The 21,329-nt window shown below is 58.7% G+C and overlaps 1 protein-coding gene across 2 annotated transcripts in view; it reads right to left on the reverse strand.

Annotated features, from left to right (window-relative positions):
* Positions 1-675: 675 nt before the first annotated feature.
* PTPRS (protein tyrosine phosphatase receptor type S) overlaps positions 676-21,329 on the reverse strand; it is a gene marked incomplete at its 5' end in the record, with an annotated part of 63,626 nt that continues 42,972 nt past the window's right edge. Inside the window, 22 exons of one of the 2 annotated variants that reach the window (XM_082837258.1) lie at positions 676-1,010; positions 1,682-1,817; positions 2,009-2,163; positions 4,112-4,237; positions 4,370-4,496; positions 5,240-5,418; positions 5,649-5,934; positions 6,034-6,188; positions 8,991-9,110; positions 9,190-9,365; positions 9,950-10,073; positions 10,153-10,250; positions 11,492-11,539; positions 13,265-13,377; positions 13,556-13,567; positions 14,088-14,245; positions 14,734-14,949; positions 15,045-15,138; positions 16,021-16,274; positions 16,853-16,950; positions 17,416-18,024; positions 19,652-19,769. In XM_082837258.1, coding sequence (XP_082693384.1) covers positions 942-1,010; positions 1,682-1,817; positions 2,009-2,163; positions 4,112-4,237; positions 4,370-4,496; positions 5,240-5,418; positions 5,649-5,934; positions 6,034-6,188; positions 8,991-9,110; positions 9,190-9,365; positions 9,950-10,073; positions 10,153-10,250; positions 11,492-11,539; positions 13,265-13,377; positions 13,556-13,567; positions 14,088-14,245; positions 14,734-14,949; positions 15,045-15,138; positions 16,021-16,274; positions 16,853-16,950; positions 17,416-18,024; positions 19,652-19,769 — 3,471 coding nt within the window. In that variant the 3' untranslated portion in view covers positions 676-941. The remainder of the gene's footprint in view (positions 1,011-1,681; positions 1,818-2,008; positions 2,164-4,111; positions 4,238-4,369; positions 4,497-5,239; positions 5,419-5,648; positions 5,935-6,033; positions 6,189-8,990; positions 9,111-9,189; positions 9,366-9,949; positions 10,074-10,152; positions 10,251-11,491; positions 11,540-13,264; positions 13,378-13,555; positions 13,568-14,087; positions 14,246-14,733; positions 14,950-15,044; positions 15,139-16,020; positions 16,275-16,852; positions 16,951-17,415; positions 18,025-19,651; positions 19,770-21,329) is intronic. The other variant, XM_082837259.1, reaches the window with a different exon arrangement.

The following is a 21,329-nucleotide window of genomic DNA, read 5'->3' on the forward strand; positions in this document are numbered from 1 at the left end:
CTCCTCGGGGTAGGAGACCGGGGGATGGGGGCTGAGGCTGCGGGGAGGGGGGTCGCTGCCATCTCCTCTGTGGCAGCGCCCAGCCCGTGGGCTCGAGACCTGACGCTGGTGGGCCCGAGTCCCCCTGCTCTCCACCCTCACCCTTCTGGATATGTCTGAGAATTTCATTATAAAAGAAGCAAAAAAAAAAAAAAAAGAAAAATCAGGAGCAAAAGGTCCTATCCTTGAGTGAGGCACACCTTCAGATGGTAGGGAAAAAAAAAAAAAAAAAAGCAAGCCACAGGGGCAAGCTTAAGCCCGCGCACGCCTGCCAACACAGCTGGTGCACGAGAACGGCTGCTACAGTGAAAAAATAGACCGACTGTCTGTGAACAGAATAGGAATAAGCCAAGTTTTTCCTTTTAAATCCGTTGACTGTCAAGTCTTCTTTGTTTTCCCCCCCGTTTGTTTCTTCTTTAAAAAAAAAAAAAAGGAAAAAAAATACACTATTAAAAAAACAGGAAATGTCACTGGATAGTTACACTGCGTTCGAAAGAGAGCTGCATCGGGTCCCCATCCCCGGCGCCCTCCAGGCTGTGGGGCAGGAAGGCTCCCCGGGGAAGGACGAGGGCCAAGTTCACAGCCCCCGCCCTTCTCCGGTTCTGGGGAAGAGCCCCCTTTTGCTCACCGCCTCCCCCCTCCCCCCACCCCGGAATCTCTCGTTTTGGAATCTCGTTCTGGAAGGAAATGAGGAATGTGCTGAGTAGCGAAGGCGGTGGCCGGTCCAGGGGGGGTGGCTGGGCCCACGCGGGGGTTGGGGGCTCGAGGGGCCGCGTCGCTCCCGGAGACCCTGCGGAAACACGGCCGCCGCCTCCTGTCCCGGCCGCCGGGGTCCAGGCCTCGGGGCCCGCCCGGCATGGGAGGCGTCGGGGCCGCTGGAGTCGGGCCGGGCCGACAAGGCTCTAGGTTGCATAGTGGTCAAAGCTCCCGAGGTACTCCAGAGCCGCCTGGTAGCAGAACTGGTACTCGTCCTGCGTGGGGGAGGGGAGGGGTGGGCCTCTGTCAGCGCCTCTCCTGCTCTGAAGCCGCCCAGGCCTCCCCGGGACCCCCAGAGCAGCCTGCGCCTTCGCTGGGCTCCATCTGCCTTCTCATCTCTTAGGACGGCGGCCGCTTGGCCATGCCCTGCGACACCCCCCGGGGGGCTGGCAGGCTGCCACTCCAGCTCTGTCTCCCCAGAGACGGGAGAGTTTGGAGCACATTGGTTTTTCTTTTGCTTTTAATTTTTTTCTTTTTTTTTGGCCGTGCCGCACGGCATGTGGGCTCTTAGTTCCCCAACCAGGGATCCAACCCATATTCCCTGCATTGGGAGCGCAGTCTTAACCATGGGACTGCCACAGAAGTCTCTGGAGGACATTGTTAAAATGTCCCTGTGAACTCGATGGCAGGAAGCCCCTCCCTGCTCTGGGCCTCACTTCAGGATTCGTGGCCCGTGCCGGGGTCCTGGCTGAGCCTGACCTTGCTGTGACTCTGGGGCCGGGATGGACGCATCCCAGGTCAGCCCAAAGCAGGAGGGGCTGAGGACCTTCCACCCACAAGCGCCCAGAGAGTGGAGGGTGGCTGTGCTCATCTCACAGGGGAGAGAACAGAGGCCTGGGCCAGCGCCAGCACGGGGCCCGGCTGCCGCCTCCCGTCCCGCCCTCACCTCCATCTGCACCATGGCTGGCCTCTGGGTCCGCAGCATCTTCACGGTCTGGAAGATGTCCACCACGCCTTCGTACCGCATCCGCTCCAGCACAATGCTGAGCGTGATGAAGACACCCGTCCTGCCCACGCCGGCGCTGTTGGGGACAGTGTGGGAGTTCAGGGGCGGGTGCTTGGGGGAGCCTGACCTAACTGCCCGATTCCCGTCCCTCCTGCTCTGATGCCTCCCAGGGATGGAAAGAGCCCAAACGGGAGTGCCTGAGGCTGTCCTCACGAGGCCTCGGTTTCCCTAGCCGGGCCATGGGCCAGGGCTCAGGGAGCAGCTCACCTGCAGTGGACAGAGATGGGGCCGTCCTGGCCAAACTGTTCCTTGGTCTTGTGCACCTGGCCGATGAAGTCTATGAAGCCCTCCCCCGACTTGGGCACGCCCTGTTCCGGCCAGTCCGTGAACTGGAACTGCCGGACAGTCCGGGACTGTCCATCCTGGAACAAAGAGAGAGCAAGAGAGAGAGCCCAGTCTTGTTATCAAGGTCAGTGGTGGTCACGGTTGTTTTCCCACCCTCGCCAAAGTCCCATCCTCCACCACCAGCCAACACCACCCTCCGTCCTTCCCCATCCTCCACCCCATTTTCTGCCATCCACCCTGACGACTCCTTGTCCTACACTGTCTAAGGGCACCATCTTTCACTGAGATGCTCCAATCTCGTCTTCACCACCCGAGGATGCCATGCTCATCCTCTAACTTCACCATCCAGTGACACCACCTTATATGGCCATCGTTCACCCCCCACCCCCGAACTGCTCCTCTCTGCACAGCTCCAATCCCATCCACCACTGCTGTCTGCCGTCTTCCATCCTGTGCCGTCCCGGAGTGCACCCAACATCTGCCCTTCTTGGTCCCATTCTCCAGCTCCCTGGCATCCTCCTCTCTGCACCATCTCAGAGTACAAGAGCACTGCCCCGTACCCTCACCTTCCAGTGGTGCCGTGTTCCATCCCCCACCACTGACTGCCCATTGTCTTCGACCACCCACCAGCGCCAGCATCTACCATCCTTCACCACCCCAGGGCGCCATCTTCCACCAGCCACCACCGGAAGCTCACCTTCTACCCGCGCTACCCAACACCGTTACCTCCTAACCTTCACCATCCACCGCGGGTGACTCAGTCCTTGAGCATCCCACGATGCCCCCTCCCACTGACGTACTCCATCCCTACCACTCAACCGTCCTTCTCGCCAATCCCATCTTCCCACGACCCAGCAGGGCCATCCAACATCATGGCTCTCTGCCACCTTCCATTCATCACGACCCAATGGTACCATCTTCCATAATCCGCCCCTAGGAATTCAGCACTCTCCCCCCTCTAGGGACCATCTTCCACTGACGTTCACCACCGTCCCTTACTCATCATCTACCTTTTCCCAGTCACGGTCTCTACGTCAAAATGGTACCATCCAGTGATGCCGTCTTACCCTGATGGTCTCCATCCTCCACCACCTAACACTTCCTTCCTCCAACCCCACCTTCCTCTACTTTATACCAGCAGCAGCACTACTACCATTGATCGCTGAATGTTCGTCATTCTTTACTCTCTCCAAAGTCATTTCCCATTGATCGTCTCCATCCGCCACCGGCCAAACATCTGCCCTCTCCAACCTCATCTTCCTCCACCCGTTGCTGATAACACGTCACCCCTTCACTAACCCGTAGTGACCCATGTTCTGTTGGCATTCTCCATCCTGTTATCCATACGTTCCAATCTCCAGTCCCACCTTCCTCCTGCCCAACACCATCCTTGTTTACCACCCTCCTCCGCTACCACCCAACAGCAACATCTTCCACTGATTCTCCAATCCCCCCACTCCACCAATCCAACAGCGCTGTATGCGCTACCCACGCATGACGACTAACGATGCTCTTTACCCATCGGGCTTTGCCATCCACTGGCAACATCTTGACTGACATTCCCACGCCCCATCACGCTACCCGTGGATTCTCTGCTCTTTTCCATCTACGGCTCCGTCGACCACCACCCGGCACCATCAATCCATTACCTCTCCCCCAGCCCGCTTTCAGCCCTCTAACGCTACTACCCTCCCACGGGCTGTTGCTTCCAGGGAAACACCCCACTCACTCCCTTGAACATGATCGCCTTGGGCCGTGTTCCCTAGTGAGTGGTGTGACGCACGCTCCAACGGGGAGGCCGCGGGGTCAAGGCCCTCTCTTCCCCCCCACTCGGTGGTGGGAGTGACTGTCCAAATGGCCAACTCACTCTTCTTCCAACCAGCCCTGGGGGCTTCTCCTTCCCCTGGGCCTTTGCTTCTACCCCCAACTAGGGAAGCCCTCTCCGGACCACTAGCGGAACGGTGAGCAGCCCACAGGGTCCGGCCCGGGTTCTGGTCCTTCCCAGCACTCCGACCCCAAACTCACCCTGGCGTCTGTGACCTTGAACTCCCGCAGGATGTACTGAGGCATGTTGTATTCCGCCATCGGATCCACCACGAAGTACTGGTAGCGGGCGGAGCGCTCGGCGGGCCAGTACTGGTGACATTTCTCCTGTTGGGGAGGCGGCCGCCATGGTCAGCCCTGCCCCCCCCCGCCCCCGCCCCTGGCCCCCCCCCGGCCCCGCCCCGCCCCCCCCCCGCCCTGGCCCCGCCCCTGGCCCTCCCCCCGCGGCCCCCGGCTCACCCGGCCCATCTCCCGCAGCTTGGTCAGCATCACCACGATGGTTGAGTTGTTCTCCCAGAGCATGCGCCAGAAGTCCTCCGTGGTTTCCGCCAGCGGCCCCTGCGTGGCGATGTAGGCCTTTTGCTGCCTGCGGGGCGGGGTGTGTGTGAGTCCAGGGCCACGGGGAAACCCCGGCCCAGGCATCATCTCCCTCCCTGTCCAGTTCAACCCTCCATATAATCCCATTTTCCACATGGAGAGACCATCAGCCCGAGGATAGATTCCCGCCTCTCCAGGAGGCTGCAGGGCTGCCTGCTGACCTGTCCTGCGTCCCCCCTCTGCCCGCACTCAGGTACCATTAAACTAATCTCCGTTGTTTGCACAGGCCAAGCTCTCCCTAGGGCTATGCACAGGCAGTACCCCCTCCTTGGAACAGCCTCCCTTGGCCAGGGTTTCTCAGCCTCGGCACTACCGACATTCGGGACTGCATGATTCTTTGTGACGGGGCCGTGTTCTGTGCACCGTGGGGCGCTAAGCAACACCCCTGGCTTCTGCCCCCGAGATGCCAGCAGTAATCCTCCTCCCTCACTCCCGTTATGACCCTCCAAACGTCCCTAGATGCGGTCAAATTTCCCCTGGGTGGCAGAATTGCCCAGATTGAGACCCTCTGATAGAGGAGGACAGATAGAACCATGTTACGGACAGCAGCCGTCACTTAAACAGATGTCTAAAGATTCCCTCCACCTCAGCTGTGACCGAGACTGGCAAGGTCCGTCTAGCTCTCTCCCATGCAAGACTGGAGGCCCCCCCGAGGGCAGGGCTGGGACCTTTCTGGAGCCTCAGCATGGCCCGGCAAAGGCCAGGGCCCCTGCAGCGGCCAGGGGCAGGTACCTGTAGCCATCGATGAAGCTGGCGTTAATGTAGTCGGAGCCCTCCACACCCCGGATGGGCTGCAGACAGACCCGTGTGCTCTCGTAGGGCATGATGTTGACCAGGCGGTTCTTGAACTTGTTACAAGGCAGATTGGCACTGATGAAGCGGGATGTGTGGGCTTTGGAGTTGGCCAGCCGCTGTGGGGACGAGGGACGAGGGGACGGGGGGCCACCATCAGGACAGCCTCAGGCTGGGAACCTGCTTTCCCCAGGGATGGGGTGGGCTGTGTGTTTCCAGCCAGGGTGCTAACAGGGGCCTGGCAGGCAGGGGAACACCACCGCCCCCACCCTCTGGTCCCCGGAACTCCGGTCTCCCGCTCAGCCCCCTCCCCCAGCCGGCCCACAGCAACCTCTAGCCCCCAGGCCACCTTGAACTCGAGTTCCATGCCGGTGACGTGCTCGCCGGGCTCCACCTGGGTCAGCTTCTGGATGTAGGCGTAGAGGCTGCGGGCAGGCACCTCCGTGTTGCCGCAGCCCACGGCCTCCAGCAGGGCCTCATGGATGAAGCTGTACTGGTCCTCGGTCTGCACCATGTAGTTGCGCTGGGACCGCATGAGCGTCACGTGGCCGTACACGTCCACCGTCTTCTCCGGCTTGATCCGCTCAAGCATGGCGTCGATGACAATGAAGCAGCCCGTGCGGCCCACGCCAGCGCTGCGGGGACAGGCAAGGTCATCAGGGCCCCCCCGGGCAAGGGGGTGGGGTAGGTGCGGCGGGGCGCGGCGGGGAGCAGGGGGACTGGGACAGGGGTACCTGCAGTGGACCACGATGGGGCCCGCGTCCGGCGGGTTGCAGGTCTTGACTCTCCGCAGGAAAGCCAGGAAGGGCGTCGGGTACTCGGGCACCCCGTGGTCCGGCCACGCCGTGAACTGGAACTGCCGGACTTCCCGTTTCTCGCTGGAGCCGTTCTGGGGGCCAAAGGGACACCGCCAGTCACCACAGCCCACCACCCACGTGCTGGGGGCCACGTTCACACCTCCAGACCACCACTACTCCGAGCGCCTGACTCAGGTGCCCGGCTGCCCCGGGGCTTGGGGGTGTCTCTGCCTGGGAGTTTCACTGGCATCTCACGCTCAACGCGGCCAGCACTGTGCCCCCCCACTTTCTCCCCAAACCTTTCCCCCCATCTCAGCTGATGGCGGCGCCATCCTTCCACGCACTCCGGCCGGAATTTAGGGGTCGCCCTTGACTCCCCTCCCCCGCCTTCCCACATCCAAGACATCAGTCAGCACCGTCAGCTCTGCCTTCAAAGTCTACCCCAAGCCCATCCACTTCTCACTCGCCCCCTCCATGGTGACCACCCTGGTCCAGCCCCACCATCATCCATCCAGACCAGAGCAGTCACCCTGGTCCCCGGGCATCCCCACCGCAGTCTATTCCCGCCTCAGCTGACAGAGGGCACTGGTGAGCACCCAAGTCAGGTCCCGCCCCTCCTCTGCTTCCTCTGCCCACAGCCCTCCCTGGGGGTAAAAGCCCAAGTCCTCCCCGTGGCCCACAGCGTCCTGCACGACCTGCCCCGTCCCCTCCCTGCCCTCCCCTCCTCCCTCTCTCACCCTCACTCACTCTGCTCCAGCCACACGGGACTCCTGGCTGTTCCTCAAACACCCCAGGCACAGTCCAGCCCCAGGGCCTTTGCACGGCTGTGCCCTCTGCCTGGAATGCTGTTACCCCAGATCTCCTCCCTTCCTCACCAACTGCAGGTCCTCCACTACCCATTCTATTCTGCCCTGTTTTATGTGTAAGATTTCCTGTCATTTTACATATTTATCGTCTGTGTCTTGTCCACTAGACTGTAAGTCCCACGAGAGCAGGACACTTTGGGTGTCCTGATGCCCAGGTAAGGGTCTGACACACAGTGCGTGCTTCAGGTGTGAATCAACTGAAAATCTGTACCCCCTCGTGTCCGTTGCCCGTCTTCTGGCACCTGGGCCAGATGTACGCTTAATGTTGAGAGGCCCTGGCTGGCGGCCAGGGCAACCCTGTGGTGCGAGGAGCACCTCCGCTCCCCAGCATGACACTAAAAAGCGTCCCCTGTCTCCCAAGGCACTAGAAATAAAAACAAAAATAAACAAATGGAACCCTAATTAAACTTACAGGCTTTTGCACAGCAAAGGAAACCATAAACAAAAAGACAACGTACGAAAAATGTCTGCAAACGATGCGACCGACAAGGGCTTAATTTCCAAAATATACAGACAGCTCATACGACTCAACGACAAGAAAAACAACCCAATGGAAAAATGGGCAGAAGCCCTAAATAGACATTTCTCCAGAGAAGACATACAGATGGCCAAGAGGCACGTGAAAAGGTGCTCAACATCGCTAATTATTAGAGAAATGCAAATCAAAACTACAATGAGGTACCACCTCACACAGGTCAGAATGACCATCATTAAAAAACTCCGCAAATACCAAATGCTAGAGAGGGTGTGGAGAAAAGGGAGCCCTCCTAACACTGTTGGTGGGAATGTAAGTTGGTGCAGCTACTGTGGAAAACAGTATGGAGGTTCCTCAGAAAACTAAAAACAGAGCTACCATATGATCCTGCGATCGCACTCCTGGGCATATATCCAGACAGAACCCCAATTCAAAAAGATACATGCACTTCTGTGTTTACAGCACCACAATCCACAATAGCCAAGACACGGAAACCACCTAAATGTCCATTGACAGAGGAATGGATAAGAAGATGTGGCACATATATACACTGGAATACAACTCGGCCATAAGAAAGAACAAAATAAGGCCACTTGCAGCAACATGGATGCCATTAGAGATTATCATGCTAAGTGAAGTCAGAAAGAGAAAGACAAATCCATATAATATCACTCATATGCAGAATCTAATGACACAAATGAACCTATCTACGAAACAGAAACACACTCACGGACATACAGAACGGACTTGTGGTTGCCAAGGGGGAGGGGGTTGGGGGAGGGAAGGAGTGGGAGGTTGGGGTCAGCAGATGTAAGTTATTATATACAGAATGAATAAACGACAAGGTCCTACAGTATAGCACAAGGAACTGTATTCAATGTCCTGTGATAGACCATAATGGAAAAGAATACGAAAAAGAATGTATATTTATGTATAACTGAATCACTTTGCTAGACAACAGAAATTAATACAACATTGTAAATGAGCTACACTTCAATAAAAAAACGTTTTAAAAGTGCCCCCAGACATTGCCAAATGTCCCCTGAATGGCAAAATGCCCCAACTGAAAACCACTGATGTACGAGGACACACGGAACCATGTTATGCACGGCAGCCATCAGTTAAATACATATCTAAAGACTCCCTCTGCCCCAGTCTCAACTGCCCACCGTGTCTTCCATCCAAGACTGGAAGCCCCTTGACTGCATGGCCAAGACCCTGCCAGGACCCTGCCGTAAACCCAGGCTGGGTGAGGCCAGAGAGCAAGGAAGACCTGGTGTGTGGGGCAGGAGGACTGATGGCAAGGGGACAGCAGGTTCACTGCTAAGTAGGATTCCGCTGGTTTGTCCTCCTGCTGGGGCTGGAGACAAGAGCTGTTCCCCTCTGAGTCTCAGTGTCCCCATCCATGAAGTGGGCCACCTGAGAATGTGGTCAGCCTGGGACAACATGGTTTCTTCTCTGTCCCATGGGGAGCTCCCAGGGCAGAAGCTCATCTTCCTCCTCCGCCCCCATCACCCCCTCCCCAGAGGCCCCAGTCCCGGCCTGGGCCCCACCTTGTGCAAGGAGAACGTCCGCACGCAGAACGTGGCCAGCTCGATGGTGTCCAGCAGGGTGACCTGGATGAAGCCGTAGGTCTCCGTGCCCCTGTTGGGCCAGTACTGATCACATTTGATCTGTACCAGGTAAGAGAACAGAGGTGAGTGTGGGCCGGAGCCGGCCGAGGGCTTGGGGGCCACAGGGTCCAGGCCTCACCCGTGATTTCTCCTCTAGCCGTGTCATCATAACGATGGTAGCGGAGCGCTGCTCCCACACCATACGCCAGAAGTCACCGAAGGTCTCGGGCAGCGGCCCCTGCGTGGCAATGTACGCATTCTGCCGCCGATAGCCATCCACGTAGTTGGCGTTGATATAATCGCTGCCCACGATGCCTACAGCCGGGGTGAGAAGCCAGAGATCAGTGGGGGCACTCTGTCCTTCCAGGCTGGTTCCACCTGGTCCACCACGTCCCACTTACTGGAAGCCCTCCTGGACTGCCCCAATCTGTCCCCAAGGAAATCGTGCGGCATGTACTTCGTGGTTTCTCCATCTCGACACGATAGCCATTTGGGGCCGCATCATTCTATGCTGGGGGCTGTCCTGTGCATTGCAAGTTATTGAGCAGCGTCCCTGGCCTCTATACCCTAGATACCACTAACACCCCCTTCCTCTAAGCCGTGACAACAAACATGTCCCCAGACATCGCCAAATGTCCCGAGTGGTGGAACTGCCCTGATGAGCGTCACTGATGTAGACGAATAGATGGAAATATGTAATGGACAGGGGCCATCAGTTAAATACACATCTAAAACTTCCCAGTGGCTTCTGGCTAGCGTTGGACCAGGCCTCAGTTTCCCCACCCGTCCCCTAGCTAGTCCACTCTGGCCTGGCCCCGTGGCCAAGAGGAGGCATGGGGTCTATGCGCTCTCTGTGGAACGAGGCTGGGCATGACGGAGCCTGGGGCCCCGCGTGCTACCTTCGATGGGCTGGAGGATGACACGAGAGTGGTCGTAGGCGATGACGTTGGCATAGCGGTTTTTGGGCTTGTTCACTTCCAGGTTGGAGTGCTCCCACGTGAACTGCTGGCCCGGATCGATGGACTGCGGGGAAGGGGATGCGGGGGGGTGTCAGGGTGGGTGTCTGTGGGCCCGGGAGAGTGGGAGGTGGGGGCCAGCTCACCTCGTACTCCTGGGAGAGCTTGAGGCTGTCGTTGGCCTTGAGGCGTTCTGTGTGCTCCGCCATGTCCGCGATGGGGATGGGTGGGTGGCTGAGCATGCCTGCGGGAAGAGAAGACCCAACGGCGTGGCCGGTCACTCGGGGGCCAGCCCGGGGGCCGGGGTGGGGGGAGGGCGGGGGGGTGCTCTACAGTGTGAGTCTGCAATGGACGAGCTGCAGTTAGAGGGAGTGGCGGGGGAGGGGAAGGCTCAGGGCAGCCCCCGTGGGGGCAGGGACCCCAGGCCTGCGCGGCTGAAGGGGGGAGCACGAGGCGGCGGCTCTGGGCTGAGCCCCAGCTCCCAGTGGCCTCCCTCCCCAGTGCCCCCCTGCAACCAGCTGGGGATGCAGGGGCTGGGGAAGGGTCAACGCGCCCAGGACTTCAAGCTCCTGGTGCCTCGTGAAGCAGGCAAGTGACAGAGAGATGAAGAAGCGGATGCAGCTGGCTGGGCTTTCGGAAATACCATCCCTGGGGCAGGGGCGGGAGGCCGGTACCCCTTCCGGCCCCTGGGGGATCAGAGGGACCCAAAAGTCCTCTGCCAGGTGGAGCTGAGGGACCGGGGAGGGGAGACACGGGGTATGTGTGTGTGTTGGATGGTGGGGCAGCTGCCACGAACCCCTGACCCCTGAGGGCTCATCTTCTAATCTGGTACGTGGGATGGTGACGTCCCTTATCTTTGGAGCCCCCGGGGGGGTGGGGGTGGCTGGAGGTCATGGGGTGGATCTGGCTCTTTCCTCCCCATATCTGAGCCTGCCAGACCCCCGTCCTCTCCTGGGGCCTGGTGGCCATGCATGTGCTCACACATTCGCTCTGCAGATATAGGGAGGCTGACGGCTATGCGCCAGCACCGAAGCACTGGTGTTAAACCGATAAAGATGTGCTGAGCCAGCTGGTGAAGAGCTGTTGGTCTGAGCCCCTGCGTGTTCCCCGCCACCCCGGGTGCTGCCCCAGAGCCCACATCTAAGGGGTCTGAGGCTGGTGTCCATTTGACTGGTGGGTCCCCTATCACATGGGCGATACTTACATGTACATACATGTCTCACCTAGACTCCCGCTCCCACTCTCTCTCTCTCTCTCTCTCTCTCTCTCACACACACACACACACACACACACACACACACACACACACACACACACACAGTCACAACCCCAAACCTCAGGGCCCGGCAGACCACACCCCCGCCCCCCCTCGAGAAGCCAGCGCAGGACAGGTGGGCAGAGAGAGAGGAGGCGGGATGGAGAAACCAAGGATGAAAACAAACAGGCGCGAAAGGAAGCTAAGAACAGAGAGACACAGGAACTAACTTTCAAAGTGAAACCCCGGCTCCCTGAGGGGGCTGCTGAGGCCTGAATCTGCAGAAACAGCAAACAATAAATAAATGAAAACACGCGGGGGAGGCCACCTCCCCCCGCCCCTCGCGGGGTGCGCGCACAGCAGCCGGCGGACAGACGCAAAGGGCAGAGCGAGTGAGGGACACACGGCCGCCTGGGCCCCAACCAGAGAACCAACGGCAGCTGCTGTGCTTCCCTCCGGCTGGACATCGGCCAGCCCTGATTTTCAGCTGTGACCTCGGAAAGATCCCAAAGTTTTAGGCTCTTCTATCAACGTGTCCCCCCAGACCAACCTGGCCTTGGGTCCCCTGTTGGGGTCAGCAGAGGGGATTTTGGAGGAGAGGCAGGATGGTGAGGGAGAAACCTGGGGGCAGGGGAAGGACATACGGGCCCATGCCATGACCTTTAAGGAGGACAGCACCAATCACTTAAACATACACATTTAAAATCCTCATTTGGATGGAAACAGAATTGAGATAAGCTGGTCCAGAGACAGAAAAGAGAAGGGAGTACATTAGGGGTGTCATGAGACCTTTCATGATCTCTTATGGAGGACTGCAGCCATCAGTTAAATGATCAAAATCCTCGTTTGGATAAACATGGAACTAACATGAGACAGTCCAGCAGCAGGAAAGAGAGAGAAATAAATACATTAGGAATAGCATGCAAGGCTATACGCATGAGCCCTTCAAGAGGACTGCAGCCATCAGTTCAATATAAATGTTTTAAAATCTCCATTTGGTTGGAAAGAGTTAATATGAACGAGTTCAGAGACAAGAAGTGAAGAGCTGGGTGCAAGCAGAGAGACAGACGTTACCATGCTGTGAGCTCATAAGGAGAACAGCAGCCATCAGTTAAGTTAAAAATTCCTTATTTGGTGAGAAGCGGCTGGCATGAGCCCGTTAAGAGGGAGGAGGTGGAGCTTCCCTGGTGGCGCAGCGGTTGAGAGTCCGCCTGCCGATGCAGGGGACGCGGGTTCGTGTCCCGGTCCGGGAAGATCCCACATGCCGTGGAGCGGCTGGGCCCGTGAGCCGTGGCCGCTGAGCCTGCGCGTCCGGAGCCTGTGCTCCGCAACGGGAGAGGCCACAACAGTGAGAGGCCCGCGTACCGCAAAAAAAAAAAAGAGGGAGGAGGTGAGGGAATGAGAGGATGACTGCACATGAAGATGATGAAGGGCAAGGTCCTGATTCAGTTCTCCCACCCAGCATGGCAGGCGACTCGGCGGAATCCTATTAACCTACAGGGAACTATGAAGAGGCAGGGAGAACATGAGCATCTGCGGCCATGGAGGAGAGACAGACAGAGTGTGGTGGAGGCGGAATTCTTACACCTTGCTAGGGGCACATCCCTGGGGATTGGGAAAAACCCTAACACCCACCACTGAGTGGCCTTAAAACTAGAGGTGTGAACAGAAGCAGAGCTCTTTCTGCCAAAAGACATGAGGATTCGGAGAAGTTTTGCTTTTGTCTTTGTCTGAAGATGTCCTTTAAGCTCCCAGAGAAGACAGCAGCCACCAGTTAAATGCAACTCTTCGAAAGCCTCCCTTGGTTGTAAGCAGAATCAACCCATGACAGTTCCAAGCCCAGAGCCACGGAGGAATTTGGGAATTGGGAACCGAATCGTACCAAGCACAGTTCAGTGGGGGCAGTCCTCGGGATCCACCGAGGTGGCAGCTTCCTCTCTTCCTATGCTACCTCTCCCCTTCCCCCGTCGCTGTCGTCCCTGGCACCTGGGATCAGCACATACCTGGCGTCTGGAAGTTAATGCGTCTCATTTCCACGGGGTCCTTGGGGTGGTGGGGGGCGAGGTCGGCGTTGTTCAGTAGGCATTTGGTGCGGGGCTCTGAGTCCTTGCGTTTACTTTGTAGGAGCAAACAGACACGCGAACATGTGACCCAGCTGCGCGCAACCGGGGTTCCCACGACCACGCACAGACACGTGTGCAACGGCTGGAGCAGCCAGGCGCCCGCTCACCCAACAGGCACGCCGCCACCCCAGTTCCCCTCCTTGGCCTCCAAAGGGCAGGACCAGTTCTTACCTGTCAGGCTTACTGCTCCCGGAAACAGACATAGGTGAGGAGTGGGGGGGGAGAAAGAAGACAGGTGAGGGTGTGCCGGCCATCAAGGGCCTGTTCTGTGACTGTGGGTGGCTTTCTTTCCCTCTCTGAGTCTCGGTCTCCTCCAGAAAATGGGGCTAATCCTTCCTGCGTGGGTCCCCCGCCACAAGGAATAACATCTCAGCTCTCTCTTTCTAAGCTGGGACATGTCCCACGTGACCTCGTTAAACTGGACAGAGGCAGCCCCCACCCCAAATCTTGCCGAGTGGAGCGCGAGACTTAACAGGAGTCAAATCCCTGGCTGGGATGGAACCCTAGCCCTGCCATTTCCCAGGCTGTGTGACCTTGATCAGGTGGTTTAATTTCTCTGAGCCCTGGTTTCCCTGTCTGGACCATACAGGACTTCTGCGATGATCCTCTGAGATGGCTGTTCCCCCCTGGATCTTTCCAGATCCCCCTCCTTTTTTAGGAAGCCTTCCCTCCTGTCAAGTGGGCGGCAGGGCAGGGGGCTCACTTCTTATAGAGCAAGATGGCAATAACGATGCAGATGATGAAAACCACAGCCAGCACGGGCCCAATCACCCAGATGAGCCCCTCTTCGCCGTCCACAATGGGCTGCGGGTCCGGGTTATCCAGCTGGAAGGGGTCTGAGAAGGGGCTTGCCGCAAATGTCTGCAGGAATGGGGTGGGGGGACCTCCATCAGTGCCCGTCCTCCTCACGGTGGCCACATGGGTCTTTCTCAAACACAAATCCATGTCCATCCCCTACTTTAAACCCTCCTACAGCTCCCAAAAACCCTGACCCTGGTGGCCTACAAGGCCTGGACCTTGCCAATCTTCACTCTCCCTCTTCCTCACTCTGTTTCAGCCACTCTGAAATCCCTTTTGCTCCTCTTGCACCCCAGACCTTTGCACATGCAAACTGTGGGATGCCCTTTCTTTACCGAACTCCTACATATCCGTCAAAGCTCTAGTTCCAAAGTCCTTTCCTCTAACAAACCTTCCCTATGGGATACCCTCAACCTCAAACCGTTCCCTCTGCCCAACTCTGACCACAGTTAGGAGGATCTGTGTCTGGTTCTGAGGTCAGGGCCCTAGGGACTGGCCTGCCTCACTCAGTGGGTGTGGCTCGATATGGGCAGACACCATTTGGGACTTACGGGTTCGCTCTTCTGCAGCAGAGCAAGCACAAAGAGAACATATCGGTGGCCAGGCTCCAAGCCCCTGTTGTCAAAGCCACCGTACTGCTTCTGGTCGCCGGGATGGAAGGTGGGTGGCAGCACCGAGAAGCGAGCCGCGATGTAGGGCCGGGGCACCTCCAGCTGGCGCGAGTGCCGCAGGCTGCGCCTCTGCAGCCGTGCGATATCCTGGATCAGCTGTGGGAACAGAGATGTGGGCTGCTCACGAACCTGGCTGGGAGCAACTGGGCTCACGAAAGCTGGGACGTTGTCTGGGCCCCACTGGCTCTTACCTCCTCCAGGTCCATTTCCTCTGGGCTGCCCAGCGGGGTCAGGAACTGGCCACCACGAGATTTACGCAGTGGCACCATCACAATGAAGTAGTTCCTATCAGGAGATGGAGTCATGGGGGGTTGTCTACTAGCATGACCAAGGGATGCTATCTAGGGCTGAGATGGGGAGCCGCCCCTCTCTGAATCTTCCCTTCTGCTCACACACTGGGCATACGGCCCCAGTCACATAGGACTATAGTTCCTGATTCAAGCCTCCAGGCTTTTGATGATACTGTACCTTTTGCCTAGAAAGCCTACCCTGTGAAATTACAGTTGACCCTTCAACAACGTGGGGGTTAAGGGGGCCGACCCCCTGTGCAGCCAAAAATCCATATGTAAGTACAGTTGGTCCTCTGTATCCATGGTTCTCTATCTATCTGTGGATTCAACCAACCATGGATTGTGTAATACTGTAGTCTGTACTTCTTGAAAGAAATACACATATAAGTGGACCCATGTAATTCAAACCTGTGCTGCTCAAGGGTCAACTGTGTATTTCTCAAACTCCTATACACCCTTCAAAACCCCAGCTTCCATGCCCACAGTTTTGTAATCCTCGATTTTTCGCTGCTTCCCAGAGTCCTCCTCTCCTTACTGGGGACTCTCAGCCCTGGTGCCTCTCACTGCCACACCATGGGACCGAGGGTGTCTGTGTCCAGCTCTGTCTCCCCACCAGTCTAGGAACCTAGAACCAGTAGAAGGTCAGGCATACGGGGGCGTCAGGGAATGCTCAAGGAGCAGACACGAGGCCACATTTAGTGACATCTACGAGAAGCACTGGACCTTCAGGGGAACCACACGGGGTGGGGCTGATGCGATCTCTGTTTTACAGACAGGTGAGGAAACTGAGGCACAGAGAGATCAAGCGGCTGGCCCCAGTCACAGAGCTGGCTGGTGGAGGGGTGCAAAATCCCTGAGGGGGGCAAGTTGAGCTTACTGGACAGGCACAGGGCTCTGGCCGTCGGGCAGATACACCACGATGTAGCCTTCGGAGTCAGGCTTGGGGGTCACGCTGGGCTTAGAGCTGAGCAGGTTGAAGGCGGTCCAGGCGGTGACCGTCTGCTGGAGGCCACCCAGGCTGCTGCCGCGGTTGGTCAGCACGAAGTTGTAAAAGGTGTTGGGCTTGAGGTGCGTGATGAGCTTCTTGGTGGTGCGGCCGTCCACGTCCAGCGTGAGCCCATTGTACTGGATCTGTGGGACGGGCCAGCTCAGCAGGGCTCTGGGTTGAGCCCCTGGTCCTGACCGAGCCTGGATCCCAGACTTAGCCCTGACCCTGCCAACTCAGTCTGTGACCCCAGACTGAGCCTCAATCCCAGCTGAGCCCCAATTCTAACAGAGCCTTGATCCCAGACTAAGTCTCGACCCCAAACTCAGCCCCGAACCCAGGCCGAGCTTCCATCGCAGCCAAGTCCTGGCTCTAAGTCCCCATCCTTAAACAGCCCTAATTCCAGACTGAGGCTCGAGCCTAGACTGAGACACTGGGCCTGAATCCTAGCTGAGCCCCGATCCCGGGCTAAGTCCCAGCTCTGACTGAGCACTAATCCCCTGCTGAGCCCCAAACCCAGACTGAACTTCAACCCCTGGGACCGATCCCAGGCTAGGCCCCAATTCTGACTGAGCCTTGATCCCAGACTAATAAGTCTTGACACCGAACTAAGCCCCAACCCCAGACTGAGCCGCAAGCCTACCCGGCGGTGAGTCCAGCTGACCCCCAACCCTGGCCCCAGCCCCGGCCGAGCCCCGCCCCCCGACTCCTCGGGAGGCTGCACCTTGTAGGGCGTGGGCGAGTGGTAGTTGTCTGGGAACTCCCAGCTGAGCAAAACCGCCGTCTTCATGATCATCTTCACCTTGAAGTTCTTGGGCGAGACTGCACCAGGCAGCGGCCGGCGGGAAAGAGCAAAGGAGAGGTCCCGTGAGTGCTGGGGGGCGGGGGGAGCGGGGGGACGGGGTTGTGTGTGGGGCGGCCCAGGCGCTCCCTGTCGTCCGCTGTGCCCGTGGCCTTACTGCCTGGCCCTGGCCCTGGCCCTGGCCCGGCCCTGCCTGTTCCAAGTCCCTGCCGCGGGAGACGGCGCAGCTGGAGAGAGAAGGCGGAGGTGGAGGGGGGTTGGGGGGGGGACGGGGTGGGCTGGGGGCGGTGTAGGGGGGGCGGCGGTGCCACCTAGGCGTGTCCCACCTTTGCCAACGCCGGAGCCTCGGGTCTGGACTCGCCTTGAGCGTCCACGAGGAAGCAGAAAAGTGACCACTTACCTGGGCGGGGGAGAGGGAGGGGGCTGGGGTGGGGGTGGGCGCGAGGCCCGGTCCGGCTCTGGTGCGGGGATCACCGCGCGCCTACCTTGGTCCCGCAGGAACGTCCGGTAGCGGACGGGGGGGCTGTAAGGGCCGGGGCCGCGGCGCGTGTGGGCCCGCACTTGGAGGTCATAGGCCGTGTCGGGCTTGAGGCCCTGCAGCGTGAGCACGTTCTCGGCGCCCGGCTCGGCCGCCGCGGGCAGCTCGGTCTCTCGGGCGGGGCCCAGGGCGCCGGCCTCCCGCACAGCCACTGTATACTTGACAATGGCCCCGTTGCGCTCGGCGGGCACTGGCGGCAGCCAGCGGAGCAGGACTGTGCCGGCGGAAGCGTTGCCGGCCGCCTCGAGGATCTGTGGGTGGCCGTGGGGCGTGTCCTCGGGGATGCTCAGGACCTCGGCCGCCTCCTCGCCCAGGCCGCCTCGGCTCCGGGCCGCCAGCCGGAACACGTACGTGGCGCCCTTGTGCACGCCCGACGCAGTGTAGTGGTCCTCGGTGGGCGGGAACTCCAGTGTGGCCAGGGGCGATGAGTCCTCGCGGCCGAACTGCAGGCGATAGCCCAGCACCTGGTCCTCGGCGGTGCCGGCCGGGGGCTCCCAGCGTGCCAGCAGGCTGCCCTCGGGGGTCTGCTGCACCGACAGGGTGGGGCGGCCCAGCACTGTTGGGGGGGGGGGGAGATACAAGGCAGGGGTCAGCCTGGGAGCACAGGGTGAGGTTGCCGGGTTGGTTTTTGGCCACACCGTGCAGCTTGTGGGATCTTAGTTCCCTGACCAGGGATTGAACCTGGGCCCTCCGCAGTGAAAGCGTGGAGTCCTAACCACTGGACCGCCAGGGAATTCCTAAGGGGTTGCCATTTTTAAAAGTGGTCTTGGGAAGGCTTCGCTCAGAAGCGAAGACTTGAAGGTGAGGGAGGGAGCCGCGGGGAGGTCTGGGGGGAACAGTGATTCAGGCAGAGGGAACAGCCAGTGCAAAGGCCCTGAGGTGAGACTGTGCTGAGTGCAAGGAACAGCGAGGAAGCAGGAGACTCAGAGGACCCGATAAACGAAAACATCAACAGATGTCACAGCAGGCCCGCATCTATGTTTCTCCTTCTTCTCTTAGTAAGTCACTCAGCTCTTGCCTCATTTATTCACCCCTTGCTTCCTGCCAGCACCTGATTAATATCCATGGAACGTAGGAGGGTCCAAAACCCTGTCCCTGCCCCCATGGTTCTCACAGTCTGAGCAGTGACCAATGTGTCAAGGCCCTGAGAAGCCCTGCAGTGCTGAAGCTCTATACATGAAACCAGGCTTCTCCACTGCAGGACTTATCAGGACCTTTAATGGACGGTGGTGTGAACAGTCACAGTGTATGCAGCAGGTTCTGCTTAGCAAGCGTGGCTCTAATGTAACGTCCCTGAGAGAGGACGGCAGATCACAGGAAGCTTCCTGGAAGAGGTGACATGGGCTCTAGAGGACACAGAGACTAGGCAGACGAAGGGAACGGTGGGGGCATGGGCTGGCAGCAGTGTGGAGGGGTGCTGTGTCCAGCTGGGAGGCCTTGAACATCAGGCTCTGTAGTCAGCAGTGAGGCATGGAGAGTGCAGGAAGTGGGGTGGAGGGCATGGGGGCCTTTGTTCCTCGAACACACCAAGCTTGTTCCCTCCTCTGAGCCTTTGCCTGGGCTGTGCTCTCTGCCTAGAATACCCTCTCCCCTTACATTTTCATGGCTCGCTCTCTCTCCTCACTCAGCTATGTTTGGAGGGTGAAAAACCAGCCTCTTGGGACTGATGGGAGGGGCCTGAGGGGGAAACTGTGGCAGGGCTGCCAGGAGAGGAGGCTTCAGGGTGCAGCGGGGGAGACGGGCACACCACCCTGAAATGACAGCTCACCTGGGGTGATCAGAGCTGGGATGGGCGAGGCACGGGGTGCTGGGGGCAGGAGGGGTGCGGCCTGACCAAGACTGTGGCGTGGGGGTGAGTGGGGAAGGCTTCCTGAGGAGGTGCTGACTGACCAAAGACCCAAAGGGTGCAGAGGAGACGGCCAGCCCGGAGAAGGGTATCCAGGCAGGGGGAACAGGAGGCAGAGGGTGAGGAGGTAGGAGTTGGCTGTTAAAGGTTTCCATCTGGCTAGAGCTGAGCGGGGCTGGACCACACTGGGTCTTAATATCCTCCGGAGCAGCTCCACACTTTTGCTCTCCCTGTTCCTCCTGCTTGGTGCGTCCTCCCCCCCCCCCCCCACCCCACAGGGGCTCAAGAACTCTGCAGGGATGCTCTGAGGGCAAAGGGGCCATAGAGGGTCTCGCACCTGCTCCCTTGGTCACCACCACCTTGGGTTTACTGCGAGCGCCATCGCCTTTCATGGTGTAGGCGGCTACCGTGATGGAATAGGCGGTCTCAGGCTGCAGGTTTGTGACGGTCATCTCCTGCGGGTGGGGTCAGGGGAGGGGAATCAGTGACACAACCAGGGCTGCCCACCCTCCTCCCCGTGCTAGGGACAAGCAAGGCAGACACGGGGCCCAATCTGCGGGCAGAGACGTGCACCCGAGCTCATGCACAGACCCCGACACGTAGCACGTCCATGCTGAGAGGGGCACACGTGGCCTGACATCCGTCGTGGACCGCCTGGACCAGTGCAGTCCCCGGCCCTCTGGTCCCCGGCCACCACTCTTGCCCCACCTCCGTTCTTTCCTCCCTGCAGTGGCCCCCAGAGGGTGCCTGTGAGCAGCTGAGTCAGGTCTCCAGGGCTCTGGTCTCCCTGGGGGCAAAAGCCCAAGTCCTTCGCACCACCAGAAGTCCTCTGCCGCCCACAAGGCCCTGCACGACCTGCCCCTGTCCCCTCCCTGCCCTCACCTCCTCCCTCGCTCACTCTGCTCCAGCCACGCGGGGCTGCCTTTCTATCCCTCCTCCAACCAGACATGGTCCTGCCCCAGGGCCTTTGCACTGGCTGTGTCCCCCCCACCCGACACCTGTCTCCACTACATCCATTGTTGTGCTGGAGATTCCTTATACCAGCTCCTGCAAGCCAGCAGTCGAATTTTCAGAAAATTTGCAAGCCACTTATTAAACAGCCGTTATTATAAATAAAATTATATAAATGTACGATCAAATAAATAGTAAAAACAAAGGTAATAAGTACTCAAAACCCACCCCTCTGTCATTATTTTACCGTGTTTACTATTATCTGCGTCCTCGAGATTATTCTATTCTGTCTCTTATATCTGTGCGATACAAATACTATACAAAGACGAGCTACCACAAATCTGGTAGGTAGCTTGAAATCGACACGGTGGGAGTATGTACACCATGGAAAAGGGCAAATGCTACCAGTCAGGATTGCGCCCACCTGACAGCTGGCTGTTCAAGCATTTACACCACTATCTATGCCCCGTCCCCACCAGAGCTGTAACTAGACACGCGTTTGTGCCTTGTTCCAAGTAATGTCCCTCTCCCCTGAACCGTGACCCCCAGGAAGACGGGCTCAGGCGTGTCTCGGTCACTGCCGCATCCACGGCACCTAGCTCAGGATCGGCGGGTGCTCAGTAAATCACTGCTCATTCAGTGAATGACAGAGCACCCCGACCCTCACACCCTCACACACGTGTCCATGTTTCCCATACATGCATACCCACAAACATGTCCGGCATGCCTGGGTGGCCCCAGGGCAGGAGCATAGGAGCGGGGACAGGATGCACAAGCAGAGGGTCTCCTGCCCCTGAGCCTCACATTCAGTCCTTCCCGGGGTCTTAGTGGGTTGGAGGGTCTGAGCCAGAGCCATGTGGGAACCTCCCCCCAGACTGGGGTGGGGCGGGGCGGGGGAGAAGCAGAGCTGCTGGAGTGGGTGGGGCCGTGTCAATTTAACATCAGGCTTGGGGCTGTCAGAAGAGCCCGCGGTCCCTATCTTAGGAGCAGAAAGACAGCCCAGAGCCACACAGCAATCCTGACTCTGGTTCAGGGCCTCCTGCAGGCCTCTTTTCCCACCTGGG

This window comes from Leucopleurus acutus (genome assembly GCF_964270905.1).
Source record: "Leucopleurus acutus genome assembly, chromosome: 3".
In the NCBI taxonomy this organism is placed as follows: domain Eukaryota; kingdom Metazoa; phylum Chordata; class Mammalia; order Artiodactyla; family Delphinidae; genus Leucopleurus; species Leucopleurus acutus.